We start from the raw sequence: 16,379 nt of genomic DNA, 5'->3' as shown, positions 1-16,379 counted from the left end.
GTTATAAGATGATGTGTTACAGAACGAGTAAAGAGACTTGCCGGTAACGAGATTGAACTAGGTATTGGATACCGACGATCAAATCTCGGGCAAGTAACATACCGATGACAAAGGGAACAACGTATGTTGTTTTGCGGTTTAATCGATAAAGATCTTCGTAGAATATGTAGGAACCAATATGGGCATCCAAGTCCCGCTATTGGTTATTGACCGAGAATGGTTGTAGGTCATGTCTACATAGTTCTCGAACCCGTAGGGTCCGCACGCTTAACGTTATGATGACAGTATTATTATGAGTTTATAAGTTTTGATGTACCGAAGTTTGTTCGGAGTCCCGGATGTGATCACGGACATGACGAGGAGTCTCGAAATGGTCGAGACATAAACATTGATATATTGGACGACTATATTCGGACACCGGAAGTGTTCCGGGTGATTTTGGAGAAAACCGGAGTGCCGGTGGGGTTACCGGAACCTCCCGGGAGAGTATTGGGCCTTATGGGCCTTAGGGGAAAGGGGAGAGGGGCGGCCAGCATGGGCCGCGCGCCCCCTCCACCCTCTGATCCGAATTGGACTAGGAGGGGGGGGGGGCGGCGCCCCCCCTCTTTCCTTCCCCCTCTCCCCCTTCCTTCCCCCTCCTAGTAGGAGTAGGAAAGGAGGAGTCCTACTCCTACTAGGAGGAGGATTCCTCCTCCCTTTTCGTGCCCAAAGGGGCCGGCCGGCCTCCCCCTCCCTCCTTCATATACGGGGGCAAGGGGCACCCCATAGACACACAAGTTGATCTACGGATCGTTCCTTAGCCGTGTGCGGTGCCCCCCTCCACCATATTCCACCTCGGTCATATCATCGCGGAGTTTAGGCGAAGCCCTGCGCCGGTAGAACATCATCATCATCACCACGCCGTCGTGCTGACGGAACTCATCCCCGAAGCTTTGCTGGATCGGAGCCCGGGGATCGTCATCGAGCTGAACGTGTGCTGAACTCGGAGGTGCCGTACGTTCGGTGCTTGGATCGGTCGGATCGTGAAGACGTACGACTACATCAACCGCATTGTCATAAAGCTTCCGCTTACGGTCTACGAGGTTACGTGGACAACACTCTCCCCTCTCGTTGCTATGCCATCACCATGATCTTGCGTGTGCGTAGGAATTTTTTTGAAATTACTACGTTCCCCAACAATAACGCTTCCGCTTAACGGTCTACGAGGGTACGTAGACAACACTCTCCCCTCTCGTTGCTATGCCATCACCATGATCTTGCGTGTGCGTAGGAACATTTTTGAAATTACTACGTTCCCCAACAAGAGGCACCTGAGAAGAAAGTCACATCATCCAAACCTTAGAAAGTTCCCACTGGAGAGACTATGAAATTCACAATTGAATCAGAGGATGAAGGTGCTCAGGACAAGAAGAAAAAAAGAGCAAGAACAACAACTGTCAAGGTCCTTGAAAAGCCCTCAATGAGAAGAGATTCTGAAGAAGAGGAAGAGGTTGCTGCATCAGCACCTAAGGCACCCAATCTTATGGGTGATGCAATCAGATCAGGGGCTGCAACATCTAAGCCCAATGAAGCACCCAAAGCTGCCACCAAGGCCAAGCAAGTTCCAAAGAGGAATACTAGAAGTATTCCAGCTGCTGAGAAGAACAAGGCCCCAGTGCCAAATGTTGCTGAAGAAGAAGATAAAGAAGGTCAAGTCCTAAGGAAGCTCAAGCCCAAGATACCAGACCACAGTGACGCCCATCCTATGGCTGAGGACATGAGGATCAGGAAGGATTCAGGGCTGAGGCTGTGGAGGATGGGAGATCCATATGCATCAAGGAGAAGGACTGATGTTGACTACATGTTCCATACAAAGGAACATCATGACTTCTATGAGACAATTCTGTTGGACAAGAAGCCCATAGTTTGTGACATGAGGTGGGTCGACTGGACCTACATCAAGGACAATGAAGAGCACTATCGTGGAGTGCAAGAAAGCTTTGTTGCTTGTGGAGTTGCTGATTTTGTTGGACAAAAGTTCACTCACTGGAATGATGAACTTATCATGCAATTCTACTCCACAACACACTTTTACCCAGATGAAAGAATTGTTTGGATGTCTGAAGGTACAAGGTACCAGTCAACTGTTGAAGAATGGGCAAGTCTGATAAATGCCCCAAAGGAAAATGAGGATGATCTGGATATCTATGCAAAGAAGAAGATGGATCACAATTCAATGGCTCATATGTACAAGGAGATTCCAGACAAGGCAGTTGAGACTCACAAGTTTGGATCAGTTCACTTTCTGCTGTCAGGGTTGCCAACCATAAATTGGATTCTGAGGCATACTTTGTTGCCCAAGTCTGGTGACCATAACATGATCAGAGGACATGCCATCAACATGTTGCATGTGTTTGATGTGCCACAAAAGTTTAAAGTCATAAGCCTTATGATTGAAACCATTAAGAGGACTACAGCAGATCAGAAGAGGAGCTGTGGATATGCCCCTCAGATTCAGGAATTGATAAACTCAAAGATGGGCACAGGAAAATATCAGTTGGATAAGGAACACTTTCCACTTTTATCCAGACTTTGAGGACAATGAGGTTGTCATGAATAAGAATGACCCATCATCAGTTCAAGCTCAAGAGAAGAAGGAGAAAGCAAAGAAGGAGAAGGCTGCCAGGATGCCAACTCAAGAGGAGGCATCTGAATATTTCTTGAAGAACAAGCAAGAGCAGCTTGGTTACTTGATAGCATCTACACTGAGGATTGAGAAGGGACTGGCCATCCTCACTCAGAATCAGGAGAGCTTGGAGAGAATCATGGAACTCAAATTCCATGACCTTGATGTCAAAGTAACTGAGATACAGTCAGTTGTGGAGCAGCTGCAGGATGATATGTAGGAGAGGCAGTGCAAGACTATTACAAATGTGTTTGCCAGAGTGCCCAGAGCCCAGAGGACAGTTGAAGTGCCAGTGATAGACACTAGAGCAACAACTTCAGCACCAGCTACTGCCCCTTCAGTTCCAGTGCAACCAGATCCAGCATCCACTCCTGTACCCTCTACTTCAACTGAAGCCTTCGTCCTTGGAGTTATCAGGACACCACCACCAGAAGATCAAGCCTGAGAGTCGAACTAGCACTATGCATTTTCTATGAACTTTTTGGTAACTTGTTGCCAAAGGGGGAGAAAAATGTATAGATCATAGGCTTCGAGAGAGAGAGAGAGTGTTGCTTTTGTTCTCTCTTGCTTTATTTGGTGGTTTAAACTTTGTTTGCTTTGATTGGTTGAGATACTATGCTTGTGAGACATTGATGATCATGTGTTTGATCATAAGCTACACTTATGCATGTTTCATGATATTATCCTATATATCTTATATGATCATTCACTTTGCTTAGTGATGAGTGCATGTATTCAATGTTTATTATTTTGAGCGCTCCACCAAAATGTATGTGACATGGAAGAGTAACCCATGAGCCTAATTTATTGTGCATTTGCAGTCCAAAGCAAATCTTAAACTATGTACAAATTTAGGGGGAGCTCTTGCTTATCACATACTTCTCAAAGCGACGATGTTATTCAATCTTATTATCATTTGTCGAAGCTTTGATCTATATGTTGTCATCAATTACCAAAAAGGGGGAGATTGAAAGTGCAACTATCCCTAGGTGGTTTTGGTAATTCATAACAACATATAGCTCATTGAGCTAATGCTATTCCAAGACTATTATTTCAGAAAAGCTCAATGAATGACATGGCATGGATGATGAAAGTGGATCCCTCAAAATACTAAGGACAAAGGATTGGCTCAAGCTCAAAAGCTCAAGACTCTTCATTTTATATTTTAGTGATCCAAGATCACATTGAGTCTATAGGAAAAGCCAATACTATCAAGGAGGGATGAGGTGTTGCTTAATGAGCCTCTTGCTTCATGTGCTTTGTGATATGCTCCAAAACCCTCAACTACTTTCCCATATCCACAAATGACCTAAACCCAAAGCCAAAATCGGTCACACCGATTCTTTCTATCCGGCGCCACCGATTCCAAAAGTCATAGCCACTGCCACAAAACCTAAGCAAATCGGTTTTACCGATAGGGATCTCGGTCTCACCGAGATGGGGTTGTAATCTCTCTATTTCCCTTCATAACATTTCGGTCTAACCGAAGTGAGCGATCGGTCCCACCGAGATTGCAATGTAAACTCTTTGTTTCATTTTTGTAACATTTCGGTCTCACCGAAAAGAGCAAATCGGTCCCACCGAGCTTACCTGACCAACTCTCTGGAAAGTTTATTACCAAATCGGTCTCACCGAGTTTGTGTAATCGGTCTTACGAGATTACGTTATGCCCTAACCCTAACCGAATTGGTCTCACCGAGATGCATGTCAGTCCCACCAAAAATCACTAACGGTCACTAGGTTTATTAAATCGGTCCGACCGAGTCTGTTGAATCGGTCCCACCGAGTTTGGTAAATTGTGTGTAACGATTAGATTTTGTGTGGAGGCTATATATACCACTCCACCTCCTCTTCATTCGTGGAGAGAGCCATCAGAACGAACCTACACTTCCAACTTACCATTTCTAAGAGAGAACCACCTACTCATGTGTTGAGGCCAAGATATTCCATTCCTATCATATGAATCTTGATCTCTAGCCTTCCCCAAGTTGATTTCCACTCAAATTTTTTTTCCACCAGATCCAAATCCTATGAGAGAGAGTTGAGTGTTAGGGAGACTATCATTTGAAGCACAAGAGCAAGGAGTTCATCATCAACGCACCATTTGTTATTTTTTGGAGAGTGGTGTCTCCTAGATTGGCTAGGTGTCACTTGAGAGCCTCCGACAAGATTGTGGAGTTGAACCAAGGAGTTTGTAAGGGCAAGGAGATCGCTTACTTCGTGAAGATCTACCGCTAGTGAGGCAAGTCCTTCGTGGGCGACGACCATGGTGGGATAGACAAGGTTGCTTCTTCATGGACCCTTCGTGGGTGGAGCCCTCCGTGGACTCGCGCAGCCGTTACCCTTCGTGGGTTGAAGTCTCCATCAACGTGGATGTACGATAGCACCACCTATCGGAACCACGCCAAAAACATCCGTGTCTCCAATTGCGTTTGAATCCTCCAAACCCTTCCCTTTACTTTCTTGCAAGTTGCATGCTTTAATTTCCGCTGCCTATATACTCTTTGCATGCTTGATTGAATAGTGTGATGATTGCTTGACTTGTCCTAAAGTAGCTAAAATCTGCCAAACTCTAAAATTGGGAAAAAGATTAAGTTTTTATTGGTCAAGTAGTCTAATCACCCCCTCTAGACACACTTTAAGGTGCTAGAGAGGGCGGCAAGGAAACTCTCGCGCACGCGTCCATTTTTCACGGTTAGGGCGCCAAGCCAAAAAGCACCGACGTGAATTGACCATATTACCTTCAGGCTGCTAAACTATATACATACTCAGCTACTGCAGCGGAAGGGCATGTTGGTAATTTGACGAGTACAAAACTCCATAACCCAATCCACGCCCCGCGCCGAGCCCCAAAATCCTGCCTTCCACCTCCACACCCAGCGACGGCTCCACCTCCGCCGCCGGCCACTGCTCCGCCTCCGTCGCAGGCTCAACCTCGCCCCTCCGCCTCAACCGCTGGGCCACTTCCTCCACATCCCCCATTAGCCTCCACCGCCCCCTTACCACGCTGCTCCCTCCCGCCAGCATCCGACGACCGCGACCCCAGCTCCACCACCGGTCACGACCCCGCCTTACTACCTCCGCTGCCGGCCAGCACCCCATCTTCATCTCCCCCTCCCGCATCCGGTAGAGCTACGCCCCCCTCCCCCTTCCTCTCCACCTTCACCAAACCCTAGACCAAGCAGTCGATTCCTCCGGCACCATACAGTCGCCGCTTCAAGTACCTCTCCGGCACCACAGAGTCGCTGCTTCAAGGACATCGTCAGCGAAGACACGTCGACACACAAGATGGTAACAATCCTTGACCCACCTCATGGTTAGTCTGTACACATGTATGTGTGTTTTGAGGTGGCTGATAAGAGAGTCCGTGCTTGTTTGATTTCATTTGCTAATGCTTGTCGTTCATCAGAGTCTAGTCGTTCCTATGAAACAACGGCCCTGTGTTACAAAGTGTACATTTGGGTCTCATATAGATGTAAACTCACCATGATAAATTAGTTATTTGTTATTAAGAACTTTTGAGCACAATGCTGAATCTAGGATAAGAAAGGAGGGTGCGCTGAAATCAATAGTCATAATGGTGTCACACAACAGATTGACACAGTAATATTAGCATATACTAACACTGTATGATATACACCATTACAATTTACATGGCATATTTTCTTCTATCTAGTTCGATGATGCAACTAGCTGGAATGTTCTCTAAATTTTTGTGTTTAGCCTTACCGTTTTCTCTGAATTCTTGTGCGAAGCACAAGTGGTACCATGTTCTTTGAAGGTTTTCTTTCTTTGAAGTTTTGTGTGCTACCATATTATGTAAAATTTCTGTACCTGGAAACCCCCCCAAAAGATGGTACACTTCTTCCTGAAAACCTAACTCTTTTATTCTGCCCCCTTCGTCCCATAATATAAGATGTTATTACAACCGATATGTGAGTATATCGATTATAATAACATCTTATATCATGAGACAGAGGGAGTACATGCTAACCTACAAAGTGCCTTACATGTATTTGATCTTTTGATGCAGGAGATCTCTCAAAAGAACAAAGCTAACCGTGCTCAAGTTAAGTTCCATCAAACAACTGGTTCGCGCAGCTATGCTGTGCATTGTGATAATTTGGTAAGTCAAACCTATGGTTGTAGATTCTCCACCTGTGAAATTTTGCTTCTACATAGTTATTGTACATATTGTTTCCTTGGCTTCGGCCAATATATGCTTTATCTAATCAATGGTATCTTATCCTGAACAAATGGATAAAGTAACTTTTGTATTGTATATGTTCTTTCTTCATAGTCACTGAATCTGAAGTGGCTATAAATACAAAAGTAAGCTTGCTGCATATATGTTGTTTTCAGGGAGAAAAATACAAAGATGAAGAACCCAATGCATTGGATTTGTTCAAGGAGTGCCACTACAGCAACAAGAAGAAAGGGTACATAGACACCGTAGAATCTGCAATTGTAAGTCAGGGTTCGAAGTGTGCTAACCATAGCAGAATGCTTACTTTTTTTCAATAGATCCAGTAGTACAATAATCAATAATTATAAAATCAGCATAAAGAGAGGTAGAAGAATAATTTGACCTTGAAACAATGAAGCATGTATCACTTTAATAAAACGACTAGATATTTTCTGAGTATTCTTTGCTTCTTACACGAATATGATCCGCTTGGCAACCGTTGAATGTTTTATGAAACCTTCACATCTTATCTATAAAGACAACAATTCATACATGGGTTCGATTTATTCTATCCATATTTTGGGCAGTTTTCATGATGGTGTATTGTGTATGCCCATGCTATATTTGTTTCCATGATTTCTTAGAAGATTACTTGAACTTAATCTTTTGCACAATTAGATGTCATCACCTGTACATCACATACATACATGTGATCAAACCAAGTGAGATCAACTATTTGCACAGGCGGATCTATGTGAGGGAAGAAATGTGCCATGGCCCACCCTGCCAAAAATAAAATAAATGTACTGATGCTCAGTCCACTCCGTGAGCAACATGCATGAGATACTTTTCTTCTTGTCAGCCTGAATGCACAAGGGTCTTTACTGTTGTTCATAGCCTGAATGCACAACCCAGTCTACGAGCAGAGACCAGCACGCCTCACATTTAACAGTGCATCATCTAAAATTCACAATAGCAATTTTCCTATAGGCTACAGAAATCAGAGAATCACAATTCAAAATCACAGTATACACACATTTATGAACTTTACGTAGGAAATCCCCCATAGGTGTATTGTTACTCTTTGCAGTTACAGATTTGGTAGCATGAATTATTTCATCAACTACTGCTTACAAACTTTACAATTTTTTAAATTATTTCATCAAATAATTCCAACGAATCCGGCCTGTGCAAAATGAGAACTCTGCTGCCATGTTTCTATCAATTTGAACTAGCCTTTCTTTTACACCCGCTGCTTGTTTTTTTTATGACATGCAAATCTTGGTTTCCTTTTTTGAAACCTTTTACTATGCTAATGAACACCCCAATCTGCGTGCATGATTTTCTTTATTATTACTGGTGCCTGAGAGCTGAGAGGCTGCTTTGCTACTTTTTTCTTTTAAAAAAAAAGACCCTCAACCTCTCCATTTTGCCACTTCCACTTATGAGTTTGTTTACAAATATTATGGCCTAACTTTACCATTGTTCTCACCAATAATCTTTTATGTAAATATCTAAATGATCAGATAGACTAATCATTCTATGCATGCATGTGTATGGACTTACTTGAAAAAAGAAGTTAATAACCTGATTATGTAGTGATTAAAAATTCCTTCAATCCCTCTCAACATACAACATTTGGTAACAATCCTTAAATCTACAGATGCATGGCACGTACCTTTTACTAGTTAGTTTTAGTTGTCAGATTATAAGTACTCACTTACCAGGTTTAAACATAACTAGTTGCCAGAAATACAAAGTACCTATTTACTAAAAAAAATACCATGGTTAGTTGCCAGATTAGGTATACTCGATTTGCCAAGTTGAATAATCCTTAGTTTGTATGTTCCAAGTGCTTGTTGCCACATTAAGTAATCCCCAGATTACAAGTTGTTAATAGGAAGTGTGCCTGTTGAAAAAAGTACTCTGCACAACACATGTTGCATCAGAGCACGGTAGGACAACAGTGTAGGTATTTACTGTAGCAGCATTGTAGAATACCCTTTGGGGTCAGCAACTCAGAAGTGTAGGTGCAGCAGTGCAGAGAATAGATTCCTGTGCAGTTATACTGCAACGAGAAGAAAAATATGTTTCGCCGTTCTCCTCTGTGTGATGTAGCGCGCGGGCCAGTGCGAGCCGCCGTATGGTAAAACAGTGGTGCATAGTGCTTAGATTAGATTTTCCTATTTGTTTTTATGTCTTGTGGCAAAGCTGTCTCATAACCTCATAACCATGTTTGTTTGTTGCTTGCATTGCTAGACTCAAATCGAAGAGAAGGTCTCTCAACCTACCAAAGAGGGACAACAACCTCTCTCTGCGACTAAGGTTGTATCTGACGTGCTCACTCAGCACACCAAGAAGCCTAAGTTTCTTCAGCATGTGGGGATCCAGCATGTGCATGAGAGAACCAGTGGTACCAACCTTGAAGCATAACTGGCAGCACACCAAGAAGCCTAAGTTTCTTCAGCATGTGGGGATCCAGCATGTGCGTGAGAGAACCAGTGGTACCAACCTTGAAGCACAACTGGCAGCGGAGAAGAAAGGTAATGCAGAGCTTTGTGAGATTGTTAACACCTTGACTAAGAAGGTAGAGGAATCATAAGAAGCAAGGGTCAGACAAGAAGAGGAGTACAAGACGAAGCAAGACGAGATGGATGCTAAACTTGACCTTTTACTAAGCCAGAGGTGATCGAGCTCATCTGCAGGGTAAGGCGTCGGCATTGAAACACAATGTTGTTGTAAGCCGAGATGGACGCTGAACTTGACCTTTTGCTGGTGCCATGCTTTTGTTGGAAGCTATCTTGCAATGCTTTTGCTGATGCAAACTGTATGCATTCTGTTCATGGTTATCAATGCATGCATTTTGTCGCAGGTAGTTTGTGGCACTGGAGTGATTGTAGTTTCATATTTATGTTGGATCAGAACATATGTCATCGCATGTTGAAACTTTAATTTATATGTACTGTGATCTTTGTCAGATAAGAACATATATTGTTGTTCATATATAATATTGTGGAATGGTTTAGAAGCAATATTTTACTGCTTTGAGCTGGGTTGATAATGGACTAGAACTGTGCTGAAATTGGTTTGCTAACCAGGCCGAACTGGGCTGAAGTCATACTGAAATAAGGAGGCCTAAACTTGTGTACTGTGTAAAAAAATAATGGGCTCGACGAGTTGAAGCTTTGGGCTGGGTGATACACTATAGGTGGGCTGAAATTTACTAGCAAATAAAGACTGAAGTAATTAGGCCCAACTATTGCATACTAGTTGAAAAAACACAATGGGCTGAATAAGGTGAAGCTGCTAATGGGTTGGATGGAAGGAAACATGTAATGGGCTAAACCTTTAGAAATGGGCTAACGAACTGGACTGAAAGAAATAGGTTAACGAATTGGGTTGGGCTGAAAATAGGAAGCCAAAAGTCTAATTGGGCTGGTCACTACATGGGCCTTGTAGGCTGTCATGTCCATGCACACGCCACATCATGAAATTCTATGACGGGTTGAGTTTGTCACAAATGTTCGGGCTGGGCCCAGGCCCGACCCAAACTGGATGGGCTCAGCGCTGATCCATGACGGCCAAGGACCGTCATGGGTCAGCATAATTTGTGAAGATTTCGGTCTTCCGTCATGAAGACCAATCTATGACAGGGAATACATGATAGTTTTCAAAAGCGTCATCGATGGGCGTTTGTGATAGTTTCGCAGATATCTGTGAAGGTTTGGGGTCATCATGGATCAACAACATTCTTGTAGTGAGCCCTTGTCGTTGATGTAGAGCTTGCCACGATGACTCTTGGTCATCCGGCCCACAGCGTACCCCTTGAGCCCTGCAAAGCTGCCCTTCAAGAACTCGAAACCACATTGCGCTGGCCCCATGGTGGCCGCCAATTGTCGTGGAATTGTCACGTCAGATGTCCTAGCATAAGGACTTAGGTGTGGAGCCATCGCAACGTAGTTAGCTTGAAGGGGTTAAACGCGACAAGGGACACAGAGAGTTTATACTGGTTCGGCCCCTCATGGTGGAGGTAAAAGCCTAATCCAGTGTAGGGTGGTATTGCTTGGGCTTCGATTACCAGGGAGCGAATATGCTTGACCTAGTTCTTGATCTCTTCTTTCTTGCCCTAACTCGCCGCTGGGTCATCCCTTTATATACACAGGTTGACGTCCGGCGGCTTACGGAGTCCCGGCCGGCTCGTAGACAATGTGTCCGGCTCGGTGATTAACTAAACCTGCCTTACAATACAAGTCATTCATATGGCGGTTCATCCTCTTGGGCCTTAAGTCGCCTCTAGGTCTTGGGCCGTCAATGGGCTTGCTATGACCCGCCATCTTCATTGATAGTCGCCAGTGGTATGACCCGGCCCCTCCTGGGCGGTTCTTACCCAACAGTTATATCCCCAACAGCATCACTCCGCGGGGTCAGAGATGACGCCAAACACCGAAGAGCAGGTATGCAAACTAGAGGGGTGTAGGTAGTGGATCGAAACTGATGCCACCTACACTCACCAGATTAACCGTTAGTGATAAGATAATGAGTCTATATGCATGCTATGCGACAAACAAATGAAACAATCAAATGCAGCAGAGTGACAAGACTCTATATTATCATTTTCTAACGCTCGCGTGGACTAGGGCGTCCTACAGCCAGACATGCTCTGATACCAACACTTGTGGCACCCTGGCTCAGAGAGACCGGAACACCCTGTATTCCAGCCCAGACATCAAATCTTCTGGAATACGGTTTTGCTAGGCATAGAACAAATCAGCTCTTTATTACAAATGATACAGATACAATGGTTCCGATATAACAGGGAATTACATCGGCACGACGACACTATGCTCCTCAGGTTGCTCTATGATAGCAGCAGAACAACTCAAAGCAGCGGAATAACTTCTAGCAGTGGAACAATGATGACATCAATGGACTCCACTCTGCAGGGGCTTTGGTTGGGACACCATCTAGCTAGCACGAACGGAAACCTCGACAAGCAATCAATCACGACATCACCTGCAATCTGGCATGACACGCTAGGTCAGTACATTGAATGTACTTGCAAGCTCACAACAACCAAAAGCAATCAAGACAGACAACAGCATGGCAGTTACAGGTTAAATCAATGACGAACATACCGCAACTAGAGAACATGACATGGACATGGTGAACAAGATATTGCAAGAACAATATCAGATGAGCATGGCATGAACATATGAACATGATGATACTAGCATGTAGCAGGTTTAACATATCATGAACCAACTTACTCTGATCGGGGGTTACCATGTAACCACCTCGTGCATCAACTTACCATCGCAGACATCACACAACAATCTCAGGGTTAACCAAGCTTGGTATTAACAATACCGTAGTTATCACAAGACCACGAGGAGCTTGATCTCTTCCCGGGATCATCACATGACACCATAATCATCAACCAGCTTCGGTATCCACGATACCACTGTGATCCTCTTCCGATTGCATAAAGATCAACCAACTTCATTCCTCACTGAACCAGGGTTGTTTATTAATTAGGTTATTATTTATGTTGGCCCATAGTGTGACCTACGACGAACTGGCCCCATATCTACGGGCGCGGCTATCGATAGATTATACACTCTGTAGAGGTTAGTACACTGTACCCACACCACGCAGCCCAAGGCCTCATACTCCCATTCAGGTGGACCAACGGTGTTCACACAGAACCGATGTACTGCATGACACTCTCCCGGCCACTCCGACAAACTCCCCATTGGGTTAAGTCATGGGTGGCCCTGATGTCACCTTGTGACATCCAACGGCTACCGTCTTGGCAAAACAAAAATGGTCCCAAACAGGGACAACCCGAGTACAACAACAACGGGCACACAAGGCTTATGGCCACCTACCTGATCAGGGTAACGTGCACACATAACCTTCCCTAGTTGGTGGCACCGGCGAGAGACATGACAATAGATCCAGTTAGGACCCTCCCATAAGGCAAGTGTGGCTGCACTGGTTAGTTTTGTTTGATGGCAGTATGACTCAGCCAACATGTCACATCCCTAGCTTCTGGTACTGCTTAGTGCTAGCATCTGCTATTGCATTTTCACACCATGGTTTTCATGGCACAACACTTAAGATGATAAATCATGATAAAATGTGGTTTGACAAAAACTTTTGCATTATTTGGAGTTGGTTTTCTCTCTGTGTTTTCAAGTGCTCTTTAAAGTCAACACAACTCCACCTTCTATACCTCATCTTCTTGCCCCAATCTTCTTCCCAATGATCATGCCATGTGTATAGAGCAATATAGAATTTTCTTACAAAAATAATTTGGCCAAAAAGTATTTTCAAAAATTAGTATTCCAAAAACCCCTGAATTGAGGTTTGCACTGCAAGTACTTGATTTGGGGTATGAAAAATATTTAAAAGAGTATATTTGAAACCTATTAGATATAGGATTCCCATAAACCACAAAAATATAATTTTAAAAGTTATTTTCCTATTTTATTTAAAAGCTTTTTCTTAAGGCCAGAAATGGTCTTTAATAGGGAAAAATTATTTTATGGTTTTAAAAATATTTGTGAATATTTAGAGAAACTCAGTGGACATATATTGTCCATATATAAGAGTTTCAACACATGGTCATGTTCAAAATATTGGTCAATCACCTCAAAAACCCTTTGTGGATATTTCAAGCTTTTGAAATATTTACAAAGGAAATATTCTCTAAAAATTCCAAGAAAATTCTAGCATGTCAAATATGACATGTTGGATGATCTTGCCAAGCCTCATGTCTTGGAGAACAGCATAACATCACCAAATCTCTTCAAAATCATTTTTGTCCATTTTGAAGTTTGAGCAACTCTACATTGCCAAACATGTCCAAATGTTCTCAAACTTGGTGCACATGCTCCAATGGTCTAATCATGCATCTAGACCAAATGGCACAGGTTGGAGAAAGGGATATCTTGATCAAAGTGCCTCAAAACCCTCTCTGACCAGAATAAAATTTGAACAAGTTTGCACTACCAACTTTCTCTCCTTGACCCCAACTTTTGTGAGCATGTTTACATGACCAAATGAGGCCACTAAACCAAGTGGTGCATCAAGGAGAAGTGATTTTCTCAACTAGATCTACACAAGTTCATTTCTGCTAATTTCTAGGGTTTACAAAAGTTGCATTGGCAACTTTGCCCAAATAATCTCCAAATTGGTGGAAGGCCCTAATTACATGTTTCATTTCACCCTGTGGAGTCTCATGGCAGTTGGAAATCATCTGCTGGCCCAAACCATTATCAAACACCTTCTGCCACTTTCCAAAAATCATCATTTTGACACTAACACTATTCTCCTTGAGCTCAACTTTTTACCACAGCCCCTCAGAGTCCCCTTGCAACTCCAGTAACTCTTCCCTGGCCTCAACTCAATGATTGAAGGGTGAAACATCCCCATTTACCCTTCTGGACAGCAGCATTCTTCTCCTTTCTCACCTCCCTCCTCACTCCAGTGGCTACCCAGGGCATCCAATGCCCCTCCCCCATTCTTTACTTCCCCTAGAGCTACCAGACATGCCTGGCCGTGCCCACTTTGCCAAAAAATGGCATGCCGGCCATTTGCATGCTCTGGAGCACGCTACAGTGTGTCCCGCACTGTAGACGCCCCCTGCCAACCACCTTCGGCCACCTCGGGCCTCCCCAGCGCGCCCGATGATGCGCCTCGGCGTCCGCAGCACGCTAAGCCCTGGTCCCCCTCTTCCTTCTCCCTCCTACGGCCTCCCTCACATGCGCGCCATGGCCGCCCGAGAGCTCCAATGAGCACACTCACACACGCGGCACCTCTGGCCCCTCCTGCTCCCTCTCTTCCTTCCCCTGGTTGTAGACCACCTCCACAAATGCCCCAGACACGCCCACGCGCGCCCCCGTGGCCTCCATCAATGTCTAGAAGCTCGCCGGTGCATGAGGCACGGTGCACCGTGCCCCTCCTATTTAAGGCCACCCCGGGCCCTGTTCTCTCCATCCCTTGAGCTCTCTCGCCTCCTAGCGATCACCAGCAGAGCCCCAGCTCCCCTCCCCCTCTCTGTGCTCGGGATCGAGCCGAGCGCCGCCACCTCGGGTCACCGGTGTTTGCGCGGTAAGGGCCTCCTCCGCCGCTCCTTTCGCTCGATCTGGAACTGCAGAGAGCCCCTAACTCCTTTCCCCTCCTTTTCCCCTTCTTTTGCAGCCGGAGTCGACCAGAACGACCACCGCCCGACGCACCTCCGCCGTGCTTCCTCATCGCCGGCGAACCAGGCAACTCCGGCGACGTCCACCACCACCACCCGAACGGCGACTCCACGCTGAGTCCAACCATGCTGTTAGCTCGACCCGCCGTGCCCTGCATCGCCGCCGGTGAGCACGCCGGCCCTCTGGTCGCGAGGTCAGAGATGACAGGCGGGCCCCACCTGTCATCCTCACCCCTCTCTCGCCCCCTCTCTCTCCCACTGGCAGCTGGGCCCCGCCCGTCAGGTTTAAAAAACCTGGCGCGCGCGTGCGCTGGCTCGCCTTTCCCTCTGGGCCTGCTGCACTGTGGCCTTTCTGGCCCACTGGCACAGTGCCGCTTTTCTTTTTCTTTTTCTTTTTGTTTTATGAAAATTCCACAGGATACAATATTTATCCAAATGGAATAATTCCAACTCCTAAAATCTTAAAATAATTCCACCTATTTATTGATGTAACCTTCATTCACATCCATCACACTTTTCTGTACTATTCAAATTTAAATTCAAATTTGAGCATTTAAATCCTCCTTTGAAAATCTATTTCCACTGTTCCTTAACTCCAAATCCAAACTAGGAATTTTCCCATTCTTAGATTTCCCCCTAGTATTTATCAAAAATAAGTTGACATTTTTCTGAGCACTTTGATTTCTCTATTTTACTATTACCTTATTTTCCTGTCATTTCTTTTGCGACGAATAGATCCCATATTGAACGAAGTAGTTGGATAAGAAGAAGGAGAAGGACTTGAAGACTTTGAAGACCAAGGCAAGCAGCCCTTTGACCATGTCTATGAAACCCTCTTTATGCATGTCATATAGCACCATATTGTTGTTGCAACGGAATCATGATGAGGTGGTAACCACTTTGATGGTTTGTCACCGTACTTCCTCGTTGATACTTGCATTGTGCATGACCCTACCTTCTTATGAGGGTTATGTTGGTGGGAGTAGATAGGATGCTAAAGTAGATGCTACGCAAAAAGGGACGGGTATATGCATGGTAATGGAGACAAGGCATTTTCAAAAGACTTTTTGAAAACCCCGTCGGGTGCCACTTATGCTCGAGGGAGATGATGAGATAGGTAACCACTTGATGACGAAGTGGTGTACCGAGGCAAGTGTGTGTTGTTTCCGAAAACGGATTAGATTTAAGATTTGTCGACTATCCCAATCTTACATGTGCAACCACTCTACCCTTGTATGGGAAAGGGCATTATTGATTACCTAGGCCGATACTAGCTTGGAGCCCGCATTACTAGTGACAGGGGAGAGTTGGTGCTCTCTCTT

General features: G+C 44.8%; 1 protein-coding gene across 1 annotated transcript; it reads left to right on the top strand.

Moving 5' to 3' along the window:
* The first annotated feature begins 5,496 nt into the window (after positions 1–5,496).
* LOC123137183 (uncharacterized) lies at positions 5,497–9,883 on the top strand. Its single transcript, XM_044556813.1, has 4 exons — positions 5,497–5,956; positions 6,699–6,791; positions 7,028–7,132; positions 9,111–9,883. Exons 1-4 carry the CDS (start codon positions 5,954–5,956, stop codon positions 9,282–9,284), a joined length of 375 nt encoding a protein of 124 aa, XP_044412748.1. The 5' UTR covers positions 5,497–5,953; the 3' UTR covers positions 9,285–9,883.
* The last annotated feature ends 6,496 nt before the right edge of the window (positions 9,884–16,379 follow it).

This window comes from Triticum aestivum, chromosome 6B (genome assembly GCF_018294505.1).
Source record: "Triticum aestivum cultivar Chinese Spring chromosome 6B, IWGSC CS RefSeq v2.1, whole genome shotgun sequence".
Taxonomy (NCBI): domain Eukaryota; kingdom Viridiplantae; phylum Streptophyta; class Magnoliopsida; order Poales; family Poaceae; genus Triticum; species Triticum aestivum.
The sequence above is the reverse complement of the archived record's forward strand: the minus strand, read 5'-3'. Positions and strand labels throughout refer to the sequence as shown.

Coding starts and splice junctions, on each gene's coding strand:
- LOC123137183 (XM_044556813.1), top strand. Junction 6,792..7,027: donor CTGTGCATTGTGATAATTTG/GTAAGTCAAACC, acceptor TGTTGTTTTCAG/GGAGAAAAATACAAAGATGA. Junction 7,133..9,110: donor ACACCGTAGAATCTGCAATT/GTAAGTCAGGGT, acceptor TTGCATTGCTAG/ACTCAAATCGAAGAGAAGGT.